Raw genomic sequence first — 19,388 nt, 5'->3', positions numbered from 1 at the left:
ATATATGGGCCACCCTGTATAAAACATAATAAGACACCTTTGCCCAAGTCAAAGGCACAAACTTATATTAACACACAAGCACAGAGCCACATGACTGGGACAACTAGAGACATTACATGAGGGGCTGAAAATAATATCAGATGGTTGACATGAGAGGAACACAACTTCATATAAACAAACAAAGGCAACACACATGACTGGGATTTCAATTTATACACATAGCATGTATGAAAAATAATCTCAGGAAGAGTCTGGCATAAACTCATTCAGTTCAGCGACTCTTTTCTTTTCATTTTTGCTATCACCAGCTGAGTACATTGTATATAGCTTCAGAGAGAGACTCTCTACAGAATGGGTTAGATATAATCTCCATTAACCCGTTCAACCATGTCTCTCTCTGAGCAGATGGAAACTGTCAGGTGGGAGCACGTAAGGAAAAAAAAGACATCACCATATTGGAAGGGGTTAAAGGAACACTGAGTATTGCAGGCACATCCTATAACGAGGTCATGGCAGGAGGGCGAGCATAACCCTTGGGTATGAAGCCATATTTGCGGGTCTTGGGAGCATACGCCCACAACCAGCCGTCCACAGTTTGGTTGTTAAGGTCGGCATATATCCAGTCCCCACGCCTCACTGAGAGGTCATCTGGAGCCTGAGCCTGTTGGGAAGGATGAGATATTTTACTGTGATACTTATTTCTATAGTATTACAGTCTTAGGTCTATGAGAGAAGAAGAGAGGATAAGTTACTCCACTAAATGATTACTTTCCTCTAATATTCAGGCTACCACCAGAAGATTTTTATCAAGTTTAAGGACAACCTCTCACTAAATGAGGCAGTAACAATCTCCCACTGCCCCTACATTTTTTTTTTTTTTCATTATTCAAGCTACCACTAGATTTTTTTCAGCTTAGGAAGAGACTTTCACTCTTGAAACAGCTCAGCTCCTTATGCAAATGGAAGGATGCTGCTATCATATAATCTAGGTATCTATTAACTGTCTGATTATGCTGACCAACACTGTGAACTATTTTCAAAGGCTGTGGCTATGCTAGTGTGTGTAAGCACTGGTCATCTGATGGTTCATCTCCAGGTTACTAAATCTTTTGCAGCATCTTGGGTTAGTTCTTTTACTCTGGGTCTTTAAAAAAGACCTCACCCCACATTTTTCTAACTTCCTTGGCATTCTGTTTTCAACATTTACGACCATAATTCTCTTTACTCAATTAACTTTGTTAAGTCTCAATATCTGAAATGCCAGTTGGCCCACTGGCATCACATCTCTCAATGCTGCACTATCCAACCTGTCCCTTCATGAGGAACTGCTCATCTACTTCACCATCCTTAACTCGTTCACTCTAACCTGATATCATCTTCATCCGTTACTGGCCAAGTTTCACTGCTATACAACACCAGACTTCTCACAAAGGCAGTATACAATACCACTCTGTGAGAAAAGTCCTCTCACTGTCAGCGGTAGTAAGTCTAGGAACTGTTTTTGCCTATGTATGTACCTTATAATCGTAGAGCATAACCAGTTCGGTGCCATGGAAGCGCAGGTCATCGCTGTTGCCAGTGCTGATGTGGTGTTGTCCCCCCACGTAGCCCAGGCCGTGACCCACCATAGCACTACCATGAGCCAGACCACCACCGCCGCCACCACCATTACCACCACTACCACTAACACCACCCTGTTCTAGGTGATCTGAAAACAGAAGTACAGTACATGGCAACAGTAAACCTGAACAACCATCATCATCATTGTTCCATCACTATAAAAAGGCATAGGGCCCTACAGCTAAGCTATTGCAGTCAAGTACATTTGGGAGGAATATGAAAGCCAACTCACCAAGGTAGTATTACATGGTATAAAAACTTACAATCACTTCCCTTGGATTCAACTCAAGTACAGTAGACCCTCTCAGTACCAGGTCCTGTCTCTGCTCTCATCCATATCCACTCCTTCTACTCACCCTGTATTACATCTGCAGGATACACAAAGCCTGACGGTACAAATCCCTCCTGCCCATCGGAGCGCAGAATCCAGTACCAATCCGGATCCTCCCTGTTAAGAACTGTCACGAACTCTCCACGCTCTACACTCACATCATTCTCATCACGTGCGATAAATGTGTAGAGAACAATATATCGTCCCGCTGGATCCTGGGGGCAAAGGTAGTACCATTCAGTACATGTACCATACACATGTTAGTGCAATACTGATCAAAATTACATTTTAGAATGGAAAGGATTATGCATCAGCATATGACTATGGCATTCTATTGTGTGTTAGTCACCAGATAATAGCAATTGTATAGTGAATCATGACACCAGTAACATGGCTGCACAATGATGTCTGAATAAACGGCTGATGGACTGTCCAACACTATACAGTAATGGCTGACCTTGAAGAATGGATGTATATTGTTGTCGGGTGTGGCTGAGCCACTCTGAACGGATGAGTCTGAGGTTCTGTTGGGTGGGCTGCCGATCAGTTTCCCTCCATAGCTTTCACTGTCAGACCCCACCAGACCAGGGTTGTCTGCGAACAAACGTAACACATGACGGGTATCTGGGGACACAGAATATAGTGCACTACAGGTACCAGCTTACAACATACAGTTTATATGAAACACCAGTATTAAGGAAGAAGTAATAAGAAGAGTTATTACCTCCAGCAAGGACATCTGAAATGACTTACCATACATGATACATACATATGGTCAGAACAGAAGAGCATTTAAACCTTTTCAGTACTATGAATGCATTCTGGTATTTTATTAACACCACATTATCTTATTAAGCTTAAACAAATTATATATATACAGTTACAGTATCCTCTTCACTATGAAAAGTTGGTCCTAAGCATGAGAAACTTGTTTGGCAGCAGAAGGAAAAAACTATAAAAGGCCTCCTAGGCTTGAAAGAGTGAGTTAATAGAGACTGTTCCTGACCCAGAAGCCTAAATGACTCTTCTAAAGTTTAGTAAAACAATCTGGCAGTTTCAGTGAAGGGTTTAAAGGGCAATTCCTGGACATGGAATCACAAATAAATTTAAACTTCCTGCCACAAATAATATCTGCATTGATGTTATGATCATCTCCAGACCTATTTCTCCACCAGAGAGAGAGAAAAACTGACAAAAGAAACTTATCAAAAGTCTGCCCAACTTAATGGGCCACATCCTCATTCATTCACCATTCTAGCTGCAAGAATGACTCCACTCTTTAAGGATAAATGTCCACTTACATGATTCATACCACCTATCAGCCAGGGCATTTGCAACAATACAAAGTGCAGTTGTGAAAAGGACTTTACTCTAAGTATATTGCAGCATCTCTGTTCTAAACACATGTGGCATAAACATGAATACGGTTGTAACTCACCAGTGCCTCCCGAGTTGATTGTGCCTATGGTAGTATTGTGGTCTGTATCCAGGCCCCCTCCACCACCCTCCATTGAGCTGTGGTCTCGTGGCATCTTTTTCTGACCAGGGAAGAAATCACTTATACTACACTATCCCACCCAACAATATTGCCCTCCTCCTCCTCCTCTCCAATTCACTCCTGTACATTTAAAATATGTTCCTACATAATTATTCTCAACTACAAACATTTAGGTTTGGAATAGCTATGGTGACTATATTTGGTAACATACAAATCTTCACCTGGTGGCACTGATATACAGTAACTAGGGGGCAGCTATCCAATCCCCAACTCTCTCCCTATCCCCTGAGAGGAAGATGGTGACTGTGGGAGAATGGCAACTTCAACCTACAGTTCACTGGGTTCATGTTCTGATAAGCCTCAGGCCACCACAACCCTCTTCAAAACTTCACTAATGAGGCAACAAACAGTAATCTGGAGTTCACTTGGGGTTTGCTGTGAGACTTAGTGCTTGTAGCTGGACATAAGCAGGAACTACTGACTGTGTGAGCATCCCTTATATCACAATGTATATAATGCCATTCCCTATGAGTTAAACTAGGTCAAACCAAAGCTTTGGTAAATTAAAATCAGCTAGAAATTTTAACAGCTTAATACTGTATATGGCTAACCTTATAGTGATGTCTTGTTACTGAAACATGGTGTTACGGAAGCTTACTTTGTGGTTAATGGTGAGTTCGCCGAGCTGTGAGCCATACGGGGCACAGTATGAATGTGGAATGAAGCCCTCCTGCTGACCATGCTCTGCTATCACATATACCCAATCATTTTCTTGGTATAAAACATTCACCACCTGTCAAGGATGCTTTATTAATACAAGAGTCTTCACCTGGACACTACAGTACATACACACATAATACAGTACCCAGGATGCTAATACCGCTGCATGAACTTTTAGAAATGATATCCCTAATGAATTCCAGTGCAGAGAATGAGTGTTACTGCCTAGATGGGGATGGTGAGGGTGTGGTGCTATCTCTCGATGAATGAATGGGGTTCTTGCTCTATGGTATTAAGGTGAAAAACAACAGTGTACAGTACTTGTGAATGGATTGGGTAGTGGATCCATCTCTTTTACAGTACTGTATATGTAGAAAAGCTTCATAAGATGGCAAAAACATAACCCAACCTCTCCAATACTTACACTTCCCCGTTTGACCTCGAGTTCATCGTCAACACAGGGTGTGAAGTCATGCAACACCACCATCTTGCTGTCTGGCGAGAGTCCCGCCTCCTTCTCCAGTCCCACACGTACAAGAGTTTCGATGGAAGCTGACCCTGTGATGCGCCCCAGCCCCGGCCCACGCACCACCACCTTCTCCTCACCCTCAGAAACATACCCACTCGACCCTGAACCTGTTGGGGGAATGGAAAAGAGGATTACTTTCTTCATTTTACTCTGACCTAAAATTACCATCTTTCCATCTCTGAATGCTGAGCTGTAACAGCAGATTTACACTACAGTGTAATGCATGTTGTAATGCCATAGTAATGTTTTCCTGCCACTCAGCTATGTCTAATAAGCTGCAAAAGGATAAAAATCTCAGCCATGACAAAGTGAACAAATTACAACCAGTGGCCACTGTGGAACTTGAAGGTAGTTTGATCTGATGAGTTTGTGGAGCTTAGTCATACATTAGGTCATGGCACTGGGGAACTATTTCATCAGTTATACAGTCACTGAATTCTAAATCTTTCCAAATAGTGCATTACTGTTACAATATGTAATGGTTGCTAGAATTAGCTGCACTTTTATGATTAATGGAAAAAAAAATAAGCTAACAAAACAAGAGGGTATGCCCATAATTATACAACCAGCATTCTAGTCAATGCCTTTTCATCACCTTACAGACCCACATAATCTGAGAACTCTCTACTGGATACTGTAAAACTATTTGGGAAACTTCAACTGGAGTGAATGAACCGAGCTAAACCCGCTTCTACCTAGTCAGTAACCACTAATACGCTCTACTGAGGCATACTTCCTATTACTCTTTCGAGCTGCAGCCACACTCACATCATGTGATTAATATCATGGTCAAAACAGGCAAACAGAGTACCGCAGAAAGGCTTAGCTACTATTTCTAACTCACAGCTTCAAGTTTGTTTATGCCCTGTCGTACTGCTGCCCAAAAGAGGGTCACTCATTCTTCATCCAATTTTAGCTCTATTTACTAATTACCTTACATATTGGTTCAAAACATGGTTAAAGGAAAGCTTGATAACTGCGTAGGCTGAAGTTGAATACTCTATTCGATACTATACTATTACATTACCCTTCTTTTTCTTGTTCCTACGAATCCTAACTGGGCACAGAAAAGCCATCTTGCTATAGTCTGCCAGTGGTGCCGCCTCTCCAATCACGATTCGCACAATTTAATAATGATAATAGAGTCCCATTTTTATGAAGATTACCCCATTTTTTACCACAAATAATAATTTTATGGAATATTCAGTTTTTATTGTCATTTAAGAAACTGAATATCAACTTATGATGGAATTAGTTTACAGATGTGGCACCAGCAACTGAGAATGAGTCCAGCCGACCTGTTACTGCCATTTACATCTATATTTCCCTACTTTTCGTCTTCTTAGTTATCCAAGCTCATTATTTCCACAAAGAATTAAGGTTTATTTGTAATTCTACAGCTTCACTTGTATTATTCAATAAAAAGAGATATACTAGTGGTTGTGACATTTATTTATTTATCCAGTTATGTTGTGGTAACACTTGTTAATGAGGTCTTCCAGGTAAATTATATAGTAGTTAATTATAAATTAATAACAGGATTATAGTTAGTCATCTGTGCTACTTCAATGCAGCACTCTGATGCATAATGGTCTTTCAGGTTAAAATAAGGATAAGAAGTAAAAAATAACGCTATACCTGCCTAGAATGAAAGCTAAGAAACAGTCTTGAAATATAAGTCAAAAGGCGCCATTCTTGATATAGGAAGTGGGCTAAAACTTTTTGCACAGTTGACTGGTAAGTTGGCTGTTCACAAACCAATAGTTTTTATACAGGAACAACTTCTGTGAGTGAAATGACGCAAGCAACGTTGCTTCACAAGATGTAGAGGTTAAAGATGTCTCAGTACTTAAACAGGCTGTTGTTGTTCAACCCCGGTCCGTCTGATCGAGGAGGCTCGTCGGCAGCAGTATAGGGCTTTTCCACTGAGCTCAATGGGATGTTCCAAAGGCTGCCTACACCGTTGATGTTGTGTCTGCGTTTTGATGTAGCATGTACTGTGCAGTGCTCCACTAAGTGTGTTACACTGTGTGAGTCGTCTGTGATTCCACCCAACCCAGATTTAAGCTGGTAGCTGAGAAAATCTGGGTGATAGCTAGGTGAACTCGATCATTTCTGTTTAACTCAGTAACATAAGTCGCTTATATTGGTCGTGGTGAGCATATAAGACACATTTAGTTTACTATTATCCGGGGTAATCCATAATAAATTATTTTCTAAGAAATGTCAAATCTAGCAAAGTTTTTTGAATCTAGCAAGGGAAAGGAGCTCAAGTAGTGAATGTCATCTCTGTTCCGTTGGCAATACTGCTACTAAACTCTCCTGGCGAATGATCGTAGATGTAAACATTGCGTGTTGAGTGACAAAATAGCTTTGCACCACCCTTACCCCAACAATAAGAGCCAAGGACCAAGAATATAACATATCAAGAATGTACCCAGTATTTAATACCGCCATTAAAACAGTGCTTAATAACTGGACCGCTTTACAGGTTGGTATATAAAACAGCCCTGTTCACTGCGGAACCCAAAACACCTTAATATTCCTTATTTAACACCCCCATATTACACATTTGTTTGTTGATATGTAGTAGAATATTCAAGTTGTATTAAACTCGTGTTAATAATTTTTCAGTTTGCTGTACAACAACAAGCTGGAGGGAAGGAGAGTGCAGCAGTAGCAGAATGGATGGTGGGGGTCCTAGAGCAATATTTTTACGAGAATGGTGAGAATAGAGATAAAAGAGCGGGAAAAAGTGCCATGCAGAGGTAAATCAGATTATCATAGGTCATTATCAACTCTTTGTGCCTAAGGACACTATTTCACTTTGGTTAATGCCAAAGTGGTTGGTAAAAATCTGGAATAACATGACATTTGATACAATCCTGTAGTATTTGTGTATAAAATATAACCTAATGATGAAAGGAATGGGTCAGATAAATGTAGATGTGCATAATTTGGGCAAAATCAGTTATAGAACTTTATCATTTTTCTTTTTGTTTGTAAAGGCTCCAACATGCTTGCATGCATATCCGTAAATACTGGATGTTATGCAGACAAAGCCCAACAGGACCTGATTTGAGTGAAAGCAGCATCCGGTATTATTCAGACCTAACCTTAACCTTGGCAGCTGAAGTACATCCATCAGGAGGGTCAGTTGAGACAGTTGGGTGCAGGTGAGAATTGTGAACGTCGAGGGTAGGGTTCCGAGAGGCAGACCAAAAAAGACTTGAGATGAGGTCATAGAGTGTGGAAAAGGGACTTAATAGGGAACCTGCCAGAGATCGAACAGCGTGGAGAGCTGCCATTAGGTAACCAAGGCTGACACATGCAAGCATGTTGGAGTCTATTCATTCATTCTTCATTCATTATCTAATCTTGTGTTGCCCCATGAGGAGTGTAGGAGCCTGGGACTAGGCAAGTTGGTCCTAACATTTAAGATGAGAGTGACCAGCCTCACTCATCCTTGAGTGGCATTATGTGAGCAATAAGACCTAACCATCCCTTGGATGTAAACCTACACCATCTCAGTCCGATTTGAGTGATTTAATTATCCACTAAACCATCAGGTGTCATAATTTGGTTATATGGTTACCATCCATCAGAGTAAATGGTTTCCTGGTGTACAGGAAACCATTTGGCATGTCAGTGTACAGTCACCCATAGACAGAAGGAAGGAGAGACAGAAGAGGAAGGAAGGAAGAGAGGAAAGGGCAGGAACCCAAGAGCAGTACTACATCTATTGTGTGAATGGTGAACACTGTCACCTACCAACTGGAGTCTTTACAAACAGTACAGTATGATGAGTTACAAGTATTGGGAGGGTACTGTATGGAGGGGTTGGTAGAAACAGTGCCATGGCAGCTACCAGTATTGTGTTAGTTCCATATGATAAAAGAAAAAATGCAGGCAAAACTGTTACCATGAGTCTTTAACAGTCACCAAAATGAATAATTGTATATACTGTGCTGCTTGAAAAGTGAAAATATATTGTAGAAGTTTATTTTTGGGAACAGTATAATGTTCATCTGTGAGTACCTGGCATTTTGATAAACTATGGTAATTGCAGAGGACCTTGACGGCGAAGAAGTTGCAGATTACCTTGCCACCATCATGGACCAGGAGCTAAACACTTTGGTGGAGGATGAGTCAGATCTACAGGTTAGTTACAAAACACTGATCATTTATAAATGGTAACAGGTGCAGGAGAGGGATGCCTTCATGTGGTTGCATTGATATACCTAGGTGGCTTCACTGCCTGAGTATGCAAGTGTCCCTCAGCTTCCCCCCCAATCCCATGAAGTGAGGATTGTGGACTGCAGGCCAGCAGGTTCATGTTAAAATGAGCCTGGAGTCACAGCAACAAAATGGTCATACCCAGACCCTTATTAATGTCTTTGAGTTGTAGGGGTTCAAGAATAGGCTACTCTAATTCAGTACATTTTAGAGTATGGTAGTTGAATATCCAACTTAGCGTGGTGACATTTCTCTGGCTGGGGCATACTGACCCCTACTCCACTATATTAAGCACCTTTTAATCCGTTTGGTACGTGATTTGTTTTGCAGATATTTCTTGTTGCCTCCAGATGATTTTAGTCAACTTCTGTGAAAGTTTTTGATCTGGAGGGAGTTAGATATAGCCTTCATTACTCTCTTAAGTATATGAGGTCTGCCCCCCAGCTGAATACAGTTGTGTGGGGATAACAAGATTACCAGTAAATTACTTTGGTAGATTGAAGGGGCTAGTCCTTTGACTGCCAGGAATTGTTGAAACTGAATAAAGTACTGTACAGTAGTTTGGCTTTTTGTAAAAGTAAATACCAGAATGCATCCAAACTCATATTATGGCTGTTTTGATGGTTGCAGGTTGGTGAGTGTTTATGTCGGCTGTACCAGCTGTGTGTGGCAGGACAGGAGAGTGCGGTAATGGACGAGCTTTCCAAGATGCCCAAGTGTGACCTCACAGCATGCAGGGTTCAGGAGCAGGATGAGAGTGAGGTAAGATATGGAGGTCAGAATGAGGAAGAGATCAAGATACGGAGCAGGAGAGTTAGGGAAGACTTTTGGGAGGGGAGGAAGGAAAAGATCTGGAGGAGAATGAGGGAAAGATCAGGAGGAGAATGTGGTAAGAAAGTGAGGGAAAGATCAGGTGGAGAATGAGTTAAGGGAGTGAGGAGGACATTAAGGGAAGGCAGATTGTAGTGTTTGATGTGTTAATGCTGATACTGTACTTTCTTTAATTAAGGTAGTGGATGAACTCTCTTGTATTCAGTTTAGGAGTGACTCTGTGGACGGAAGCAGTTACTGCTTTCAACATTTATATGCTTGTTTTGTATTCCTGCTGTTAACTTAGAGAAGACCATTTGTAGCAGAGTGATTAGAGTCAGTATCCATGTACCCCTTCAGTATGGTGATGTATTACTCTTCTTTGCCAAATGACGATTTTATTCATCTTAGCAGATATGTCTCCTGGTGAGGTGGTTACTGTTATCAAGAATGGGTGCTATCATGTTTCATTTTGTAAATGATGCTTACTTTCTTCTGTCATCATCCCATCGATAAGTGGGAGAAGTGTTCGTGACAATGATGATGATGTTGAAATTTTCTTTCTTCCAATAGATGGATGCCCCTCAATTGGTAGCAGACCAGATGAACGAACTACAGCTGATTGACTCGGGTGGGGATGCTGTTAGTGAGACGCCACCCAGGGAACTGACGGAACTTGAAAAACAGCAACTGCAAGATGAGGCGGATGGGTGGACAGTTATTAGGAAAGGAAACAAAAAGCGATAATTATTCGTAATGTAAATAAAGCTTTTAAGATGTGCATTTTGTATTTTTTTTTTATTTCAAGTTTTTCCAGCTCTCTTGATTCTACCCCACCTCATTCTAATTTAGGAAGTAAGATCTGGATGATGAAGATGATTTTGCTAACAGTACTGTATTGTCTCATCAGAACTACTAAATTATATTGCATTGATGTTACAGAAGAGAAAGACAGTTTCAGCAAACACCAAATCAGATAAGTTGTAGTCAAGGTGTGCTTTATGGTAATTTTGACTGCTGTGTGAGAAGCCAGGTTAGGAAGGAATGAACGATTGACACAAGACTGGAAAAGTATGTATGACAGTTACTAATATACTAGGAGCCAAGAGGGAAGCAAAATGTAATGGCGGGGTTAAAATTCAGACCAATAACTCTCATGCTATCCCACCAACTGAAAATTGTCAGTATCTCAATTTGTAGAATTTTCATTTCTCATTCTGTGGCTTTAGCTGGAGGGTTTGTTAAGAAACCTCTGGAAAAGTAGATGTAGTATACAAGGAGGAAAATCTAGAGGGATTGGAATGGATCAAGAAATAAGAGAGAAAATGTAAATTTCTGCAAAGGTAATGAATGCATGTGTGAACCAGAGAGAGGAGTGAAATAAAAATAATGGCATAACTAAAAAAGTGGTAAGGAAAGAAAGGAATTATCAAATTGCAGTAATAAAAATGAAGTGTTTTATGGTGGGAACTCCTTAGAACTATTTTCCTGTAACTCTAGCAGGGCCATATGATCTGTCTAGCTCGGGGAAATAATCCTTTGAGGTAAAACATGTTGTTAGAGTTTGAGGAACGGGTGGAGTGGGGAGCAATAAAGGAATACATATTATTTTGTTAAAAGCATGGAAACTGAAGAATTTAAACGAAAAGGTGGTATGGAAAAACAGAAATAGTGGTGAGTAAGTATAGTGTCTTCCCAATAGACAGCATTTACATTTACAGGTGAACTAACTTTCTGCGGCAAATAAACAAGTTCCGCTGCACTGGCAAGAAGAAATATGCAAAAGGACTGAAGAAGGAGAAGAATAGCATAAACAAAACACGAAGCCGCGATCAGCTGATGAGAGTTATCGAGTTTCTGGTTGCTTGGTGACGATGAGAAAAACGTCATCAAAGTGATTTTCCTGTCTGAAAGGAAGAAACAATCACGTCAGTATGTCAGAGCGAGAGAAGGCACCTGCATCAAGCACCAAGAAGGCTGAACTCGTTTCTTTTCTAACGGGGAAGCCCATCGAAATTCCAGAGAAGCATGTTGTAAGCCTGTGTTGATAATGTATTGATAATTATATTTTGACAAATGACATCTGAATTTAAAAAAAATCTAGTTTAAGAGCATTATTATTTTTTGCACTATTGTGGGTGCAGTTCTTGTTTAAATTAAAAAAAAGTGGTAAAGATAAAGGCAAAAATTCCTGTAAAGAATGCTGTTGGCTGTATATAATGGTGTAGGCCTAATCTTTTTACCTCGTCACTAATGTTGTTCAGTACGCAGAGTACCGTAATATGTTTTGTCATATTGATGTTGTTTGAATATGTAACTTTATCTCAGACCCAGGAAAAGTGGAGATTTTTCAGACCAAGCCTTATGGACCTAACGGTGGACTGGCATGATTTGCCATAAGTACTGAACTACACTACATCAGTGATCCACCACACTATAGCTGCTATATCACTACAAGTTGAACAGATTAAGTACATTGGTGTAAGCATATCAACCAGTCATCCCAGTGTTTATATATCTGTTGCCAGATGACTTAATCCCATAAAGGGTGGCCACAAACAAATCACCTCCATGTCATGATGGTATATATTATATATGGTAGTCTTGACCTTAGCATTCTGTGTGAAAGCTGTCATGGTACCACCTAGTTTCTTGACAGAGTTATTGTTTTTTCCCTTCCCATTGGTATATACTGTACTGATACCTGTAAAAGTTAAATAGTACAGTATGCAGAGAAGCGCCAGAATCATGGGACACAGCCTAAGCTGCTCACTGTTTATATAATGATGCCATAAATATTTTGAAAGCTGTATCGGTGTTTCTTTTCAGTTTGGGAAATGCCGGTTTGTTGGTGAATTTGAGAAGCTGAATCGCATTGGAGAGGGCACATACGGTGTTGTGTGTAAGTGATGTTGCTGCGGTGAATAGTTTATTTATTGCTTACATTAACTGTCCAAATATTTAATCTTTGATTGGAATTTTGCATAAATAAATTATGATTATTTTGTTTGTCACTTCTCTTGTATGCTCATATACAGTAATAAGATGAAATTTTTTATTTTTTTTGTAGAAACTAGTACCGGTACAGTAGTTGATGTCAGTTTCCAAATGAAGATTCAGAGTTGGCATGAATAGTTTCTGCTGTATTTGGACTTTCTTGTAAGTGTTAGATGAAATACCTGTACATTAACTGTACTGTGCACAGTACCATAAAGCCCAATGTACCTTTTTTTTTTGTACTGCACCCTATTATGATGGGTTTTATATTGTGTGAAATTTCTACATAGTGATTGGTTGCCCTACCAGTAGATTCATTTATTGTATCCGTAGTACATTACTCGTGATAACTTTTTTCAGACCGTGCAAGAGACACCAAGTCCAATGAGATTGTTGCACTGAAGAAGATGCGAATGGAGAAGGAGAAGGACGGGATGCCGATCTCTGGGCTGCGAGAAATCATGCTGCTGCAGTCATGTACGCACCCTAACATCGTGTGTCTGAAGGAGGTGGTGGTGGGGCGCAGTTTGGAGAGGTGAGATGTTCTGTAGAGAAGATATGACTCAGCAATTCTGGCTGATCTTTAAAGCTCTTAATTTTCACCTCAAATGGCATCTTTAAATCATTATACCACCAGGCACTATGTTGATACTCCATATCAAATAATGACACTTTCTAACCCCTTGTCTCTCCCCTGCAGTATCTTTCTGGTGATGGAGTATTGTGAGCAAGACCTGGCGAGCCTCCTGGACAACATGCAGGTGCCATTCATGGAGGCACAGGTTAAGTGTATCATGATCCAGGCAAGTTTTCAATGTGTAGTAGATGATTGGCATCCATCATCAGTAGGAGGTTTTACTGTAAGAGTGAAATGTGGCCACGAACTTAGTAACTAGCTGCAAAATAATCATTCTTAGATGAGAAGTTTAGCAACAGATAATATAAGTCAAAGCCCAAGCAGAGGTTCACTTATGAATACAGGTCTAAGTACATATCTGAAAATTCACTCATAGTATGGGGGTTCCTTAAGAGGAAGCATGCCATTATTAAATTTAATTTGATTTGTACGTGCCATCTTTTATTAACTGTAGATAAGAGAGAAGATTAGTGGTATATTCTTTACCATAGAGGAAGTAAATGCAGATTCTTTTGTAGTTTATTTTTCAAACACATGAAGTCACAAAATGCCTTAGTATTAGTACATGATTTCATATACTGTACTTTTATTGCACAGAAATATTTATAGATACCCAGAACCCTATAACTACAGTGACATCTGGTTAATCTTATTGTTGCCACTGCTGGACACTTATATTCAGCTAAGGGGAGATCATATTTTATAATGAAGAGTTATTGAATGCTATATCTAATCCATTTGTAAAAAAGAAAAAAACAAATCCCTGGTACTTTTTCAGACCTGAATAAAATATATGAAGGGTTTAAATTACTCAGGGCTATTGATTTTAATACTTTTAGCTCTAAGTTACTCCCTGTTTTGTATCATTCTGTCATTTGCTTCCATTATTTCTTGATCTTGCCTCTCACCCTCCCTGCTTCTGCAGGTGTTCAAGGGTCTGGGCTACCTACACAAGAAGGAAATTGTCCATCGAGATGTCAAAGTGTCTAACCTGCTCCTCACCAACATGGGCACCATAAAGATAGGTGTGTCTGGTAGTAATTCATCAGGTAGCCCTCTGGTAGTTGCCTTATACTGATCATGAGAATTCTTTTACAATAGCTCTGATAAAAATAACTCCTAAGGTTTGTTATTAACACTTATCATTCTCCACAGCCACTGCTGTTATAATTGTCATCATTATAGTTTCATGGTTATTATTTTGATTTTTTTTTTTTGTATCATGGCTATTATTTTGTATTTTGTGTCATGTTAACTATTTTGTCTTTTTCTTGTATCATTGGTGCCATTTTGTCTCATTGGATCATGGTCGTTACAGTATTTATTTTTATTTTTTTAATCATAGTTTTCATTTTGCCCTTTTCTTCTATCATGGTTTTTATTTGGTCTTCTTTTTCAGCGGACTTTGGCCTGGCACGAGAGTTAGGTCACCCAGTCTCACCCATGACACCCCAGGTTGTGACACTCTGGTATCGTGCCCCAGAGCTTCTCTTTCAGGTCAGTTGCTGTGGTTTGGTTGTTTGTGTATGAAGGTCATGTTCAGGGATGCACTGTTGGGATTGGGTACCGTACCTGGTTGTAGGTGGGTACAGTAGGTAGGTAAGTAGACCAGTAGATGAAACATATAGGTAGGTAGATAGATAGATGCATTTATTTATTGACTTAGGCTATTGATTGATTGATGTATGTTTAGAATGATGGGCAAGCATGCTGGTAAACAGACAGACAGGTACCCATACATCTCCATATTTATTCATACAACCTGTAACATTACAATGAGGGCAGAGCAGGGTGCTTTTGAGTTGTAGTTTGTGTTGATGATAGTCTTAATTGTGGATAGACTGACACACATAGATACACTAATCCCTCGATTATCTGACATAACAGAGCCAAAAGCATGTCCGGATAGTGGCTCTGTCTGAATAGTGGACTTCTCCCCTTCCTCTCTTTGTACATACCCAACTTCGAAAGCCATTGTAAAAGGCCATTACAGTACATCACACAACACTTATTCCTGTTGTTTTCCACTACTCTGTCTAGTCAAGCAGACCTAGAAACCACTGCCAAGCAATAATTATGGTCAACCAGACCCATCAGCCACAGGCAAACAATCACCATGGCCCTAAAAAACATGCAGGAAAATGGCCCAGCTTGGCGAAAATGTTTGCGCGGCCATAAATTCCACCTGGATGCAAGCATTTTGTCCGGATAAAATGGAAAAAGTACAAATAATTGTTTTGAACAGCCAGAATACAGCATCCGGATAATGGATGGCCTGGTTAATGGATGTCTGGATAATTGAGAGATTGCTGTAGTTAGATAAATAGATTGATTACAAAAGAGTACAGTATGACCAGATGACCCCTTCCTTTCTCAGACCAAGACACAGACAACAGCAGTGGACATGTGGGCTGCCGGGTGTATCCTGGGTGAGTTGCTGCTACACAAGCCTCTCCTCCCGGGCAAGTCAGAGATAGACCAGATCAACCTCATCATTGACCTCCTTGGTGAGTGACAACAGTATATATAGTATATATATATATATATATATATATACTTTTTTTTCACCATAACTTGGCCCAGATTTTTGTCCCTCATGCCACATTTTGCTTGGTGGCAGAATTAGAAAAATTTGAAAGACTTGTAATAATCGACTTTCACTTCCCCAGGTACCCCTAATGACAACATATGGCCAGAGTTCTCCCAATTGCCGGCCATTGAAAACTTCACCCTGCGCTCCCAGCCCTACAACAACCTCAAGACTCGCTTTCCCATCCTCTCCCCCGCTGGCCAGCGCCTCCTGAACTTCCTGTTCATGTACGACCCTCAGCGACGCGCCACAGCCATGGAGTGTCTGGAGAGCTCGTACTTCAAGGAGCAACCCTTACGTGAGTGTTGATGGATGCATCTAACGCTTGTCATTGAAAGTGCATAATGTGTATTGTCTTCACAGAGAAGTTACCAGGTGTTAGATTTATATTTTCTCTGTGTTCATAGTGGGTTAGTACAAGATTGGGTGAAGGATGGTAAGGTAAAGTTAAAGAAGTGGGCAGATGCTGTGAAGTGCATGTCTGTGATGCTTATCTCTGGAACTTAGGCCTCTTCCTTAGCATTTTATTATGCATCTTTTATTGTAGTAAACCCTTGCATGTTATTTATTTTATATCTTTTATACCGGTATATGAACATAGATTGTATAGATATCACACAACAGAATAATCATTTGCCATAATAAAAAACAAAGTAACTAGGAAGAGGTACCAGAGATCCTCCTAAGAATGACAAGACTACAGCCTCATATGCTTGATCCCCAACAGCGTGTGACCCACGCATGATGCCGACGTTCCCGCAGCACCGCAACCTAAAGCAGCCGCCGCAGCAGCCACAGGTCCCACAGCCACCCCAGGCCTCAGCGGTGCCCACCATAACACAAGTTTTTACCAACTATCAACACCCAGAACCACCCTCCGCCAGATTAGGATTGAGTGAATTTCTTAATAATTATGGTCGGAGATAGTGAATGTGGGGTCTAATGTGTTCATCTTATAGGTATATGTCCATTTTATAGGTATGATGGATGGTTGGATGGTATCAGTCTCATAATTTTTTTTTCTCCCTTCACTAAGAATCTTTGTGCTCACCTGGCTGAACCATCTTCTGCCAAATTAAGGCAGAATAACCTGCATATTTTTGTCCTTTCTCCTTAACTTGGCATACTTCACTCAGCTCAGTGGTAGAAAAACATAGTGCTATACCTCTACATCCTTTCCTTAGCACTGATTTTGTGGGTGGCATGATCTAGTGGTAATCTTTTGCTATGGCTTAGCATTCAAAATGGATAGATGGCAATTTGAGGCCAAGTTAAAGTGAAATGAGTAGTTATGGTTGGAGATACTGGTTGTGGGGTCTATTGCGTCCATCTAACAGGGTTTGTTTTTTGTCTGGAATGTAATCTTGAAGTTCTTGCAGGGTGACTACAGCAACAATGGCCCCAAGCATGCCTGTCATTCAGTCATCATCATTCTCTGATTGTATAATCATCATCATTCCCTAAATTATGGCAAATGTTTATGGCATGCCCTTTCACCATTTCCAAGACTCTTTCCCTAATGCACTCCTCTGTCTGTCTAGGGCTATGCTCATGGTGGTATAAAAGGCTTCATAGCACCTCATCTCTAGTGAATTATTCTGCATATTACACATTAATATTTGCTAGTATGTTATTGATGCAAATTATATTGATATTATAACAATGTAGCTAACACCTGCCTATCTATCTGTCTATAACCAGATGCCTCAATCCCACAAGGGATGGTTGTTTGTCCTCTAAGTTAGCCGTTCAAGGGACAACAATCGTCTGCCAACCCACTTGATGACACGTAGGGTTTTACGAGGAGGGGCACTAACCCAACGCCAATTCATGGTTAACATGCAGGAGTATGTTAACCCTTTTCATTTGCTGATGTATATTTCCACATAATCCTTGCTGCCACCTTGTGATTTTATTCTGTTTGGGAGAACATACCTGTGATGAGAGAGAGAATGGAGGATATAACTAACTGCTCTGGTTTGTAAAGTCTCTCCTAATCTGAATAAAATTATTTGTAAATGGAAAAAATAAAGTGGAAGAATATGTGCTTGAGCTGAAAGGGTTGAGTTACAGTATGCAACATAGAGGGCGGTCTCTAAGTATTGCTGCACATGTTGCAGGGATGGCTCAGTCTGCTGGTGTTGGCATGGAGTTGACAGTGGGAGTAAGGAGTATAGTAAGTGATGCAGTGTAGACTCTAATAATGCTGACTGAACTGTTCCTGTAATTCACAACAAATCACCTGGTTGAGTGGAAGTACAGTAGAGTGTTATGTGTATTGCTAAGGAAGAAGTGCTGTGGATTCTCCAAAGCCATTCAGATGTTACCCTGTCTGCCTTTGTTACATGTAAATATTGGTTAAAACTGAGATTGATGGTTATTCTCATCATTGCTATTCTTGTATGTAGATTTTTGTCCAAGTGATAGAGTTGAACGGATATAGTCATCATTTTTTTTTTTTTTAATTCACCATTCATTTTGATAACTGGAGGAGTGTTGAATGCCTTTCTTATTACATAGAAAGACATAAAATTTTTTACTTTTTAAGTTAAAGTATTTTTTCCCTACCCCTTTACCATATATATATGAACTGTATAAGTATTTTTGCTATTGATAAATATTTAATGATCTCTTTACTGCTTTAACTTAAGATAGCCAAACATATGGAAGCCATCATCATCATCATCATCATCATTGTTATTCTTGTACAAGTTCATACAGCATTAACTGCATCTGTGTAGGGTTAGTGCATTCATACCAAGTACAGTACAGTCAGGTCCCACGTTTTGTGAGGGTTATTTACTAGAACACCCTGCGAATGTTGAATTCGTGAATAGCCCAAACCTACTAGAGAAGGCACTGATTTCAGTGATTTAGACATTCCTGTTTGTACCTACAAACCCATTATAACACCTGTAAATGCATTTTATGGCACATTAATACAGTACATCCTAATAAGACAGTATAGGGTGATACACAAACCTTTCTGGGTACAGTGTACTGTACTCACCATGCGATGATGATGATGAGAGTGTGCTGTTTGCAGAACAGCACATACCTATACAGGGTAACTGCACAGTTTAACTGTATAGGACAGTATTTCTCACAGAAAACATGCAAAAAAAGATCACTTATGAACCACTAGGAACAGCTGATGCTGTGGGAAAAGCAGGAGATATCTTGAAATAATTTCCCTGAAAAATCCACGAATATGTGAACCCTCAAATAGCGATCCCGCTAACAGCAGGGGCTGACTGTACTGCATATATGTTATTTCCCAAGCTTAGTACAGGTGTTAGCCAGAATAATTAAAAATATTTCCTCAGGTGGGAGTTACTCTTTCAGGATAAGGATGTGTTTGCAGAGCTGAATAAAAAGTGTGTGACATTACGTTGAATAAATATACTGTAGATGTCTTTG

The 19,388-nt window shown here is 40.1% G+C and overlaps 3 protein-coding genes across 3 annotated transcripts; 2 read left to right on the top strand and 1 right to left on the bottom strand.

The window, feature by feature from the left end:
- Positions 1-496: 496 nt before the first annotated feature.
- Positions 497-5,774, bottom strand: Dlish (Dachs ligand with SH3s). The gene is made up of 8 exons (XM_080275890.1): positions 5,726-5,774; positions 4,594-4,799; positions 4,108-4,242; positions 3,390-3,489; positions 2,409-2,545; positions 1,977-2,166; positions 1,518-1,708; positions 497-661 (listed from the first exon to the last, which is right to left on the bottom strand). The coding sequence occupies exons 1-8, from the start codon at positions 5,772-5,774 to the stop codon at positions 497-499; spliced, it is 1,173 nt and encodes a 390-aa protein (XP_080132016.1).
- Positions 5,775-7,038: 1,264 nt separating this feature from the next.
- LOC145404369 (pre-rRNA-processing protein TSR2 homolog) lies at positions 7,039-10,514 on the top strand. The gene is made up of 5 exons (XM_080275892.1): positions 7,039-7,189; positions 7,333-7,423; positions 8,768-8,859; positions 9,565-9,696; positions 10,318-10,514. The coding sequence occupies exons 1-5, from the start codon at positions 7,130-7,132 to the stop codon at positions 10,489-10,491; spliced, it is 549 nt and encodes a 182-aa protein (XP_080132018.1). The 5' UTR covers positions 7,039-7,129; the 3' UTR covers positions 10,492-10,514.
- Positions 10,515-11,569: 1,055 nt separating this feature from the next.
- Positions 11,570-16,928, top strand: Cdc2rk (cyclin-dependent kinase 10). Its single transcript, XM_080275847.1, has 9 exons — positions 11,570-11,777; positions 12,574-12,646; positions 13,102-13,276; positions 13,442-13,544; positions 14,304-14,403; positions 14,778-14,875; positions 15,756-15,885; positions 16,048-16,266; positions 16,696-16,928. Exons 1-9 carry the CDS (start codon positions 11,679-11,681, stop codon positions 16,893-16,895), a joined length of 1,197 nt encoding a protein of 398 aa, XP_080131973.1. The 5' UTR covers positions 11,570-11,678; the 3' UTR covers positions 16,896-16,928.
- The last annotated feature ends 2,460 nt before the right edge of the window (positions 16,929-19,388 follow it).

This window comes from Coenobita brevimanus, chromosome 63, assembly GCF_032717465.1.
Source record: "Coenobita brevimanus isolate Jiangsu-jjx chromosome 63, ASM3271746v2, whole genome shotgun sequence".
In the NCBI taxonomy this organism is placed as follows: domain Eukaryota; kingdom Metazoa; phylum Arthropoda; class Malacostraca; order Decapoda; family Coenobitidae; genus Coenobita; species Coenobita brevimanus.
The sequence above is the reverse complement of the archived record's forward strand: the minus strand, read 5'-3'. Positions and strand labels throughout refer to the sequence as shown.

What these genes read in the sequence shown, in the direction of transcription:
- LOC145404369 (XM_080275892.1), top strand. Translation starts at nt 7,130, where the DNA reads ATGTACCCAGTATTTAATACCGCCATTAAAACAGTGCTTAATAACTGG. An exon ending in ATAACTGGACCGCTTTACAG is followed by an intron (nt 7,190 to 7,332) that starts GTTGGTATATAA and finishes ATAATTTTTCAG; the next exon opens with TTTGCTGTACAACAACAAGC. An exon ending in AGGATGAGTCAGATCTACAG is followed by an intron (nt 8,860 to 9,564) that starts GTTAGTTACAAA and finishes TGATGGTTGCAG; the next exon opens with GTTGGTGAGTGTTTATGTCG.
- Cdc2rk (XM_080275847.1), top strand. Translation starts at nt 11,679, where the DNA reads ATGTCAGAGCGAGAGAAGGCACCTGCATCAAGCACCAAGAAGGCTGAA. An exon ending in GTGGGGCGCAGTTTGGAGAG is followed by an intron (nt 13,277 to 13,441) that starts GTGAGATGTTCT and finishes TCTCCCCTGCAG; the next exon opens with TATCTTTCTGGTGATGGAGT. An exon ending in CTTCAAGGAGCAACCCTTAC is followed by an intron (nt 16,267 to 16,695) that starts GTGAGTGTTGAT and finishes GATCCCCAACAG; the next exon opens with CGTGTGACCCACGCATGATG.
- Dlish (XM_080275890.1), bottom strand. Translation starts at nt 5,774, where the DNA reads ATGGCTTTTCTGTGCCCAGTTAGGATTCGTAGGAACAAGAAAAAGAAG. An exon ending in TCGAGGTCAAACGGGGAAGT is followed by an intron (nt 4,243 to 4,593) that starts GTAAGTATTGGA and finishes CATCCTTGACAG; the next exon opens with GTGGTGAATGTTTTATACCA. An exon ending in ATATACATCCATTCTTCAAG is followed by an intron (nt 2,167 to 2,408) that starts GTCAGCCATTAC and finishes CTTTGCCCCCAG; the next exon opens with GATCCAGCGGGACGATATAT.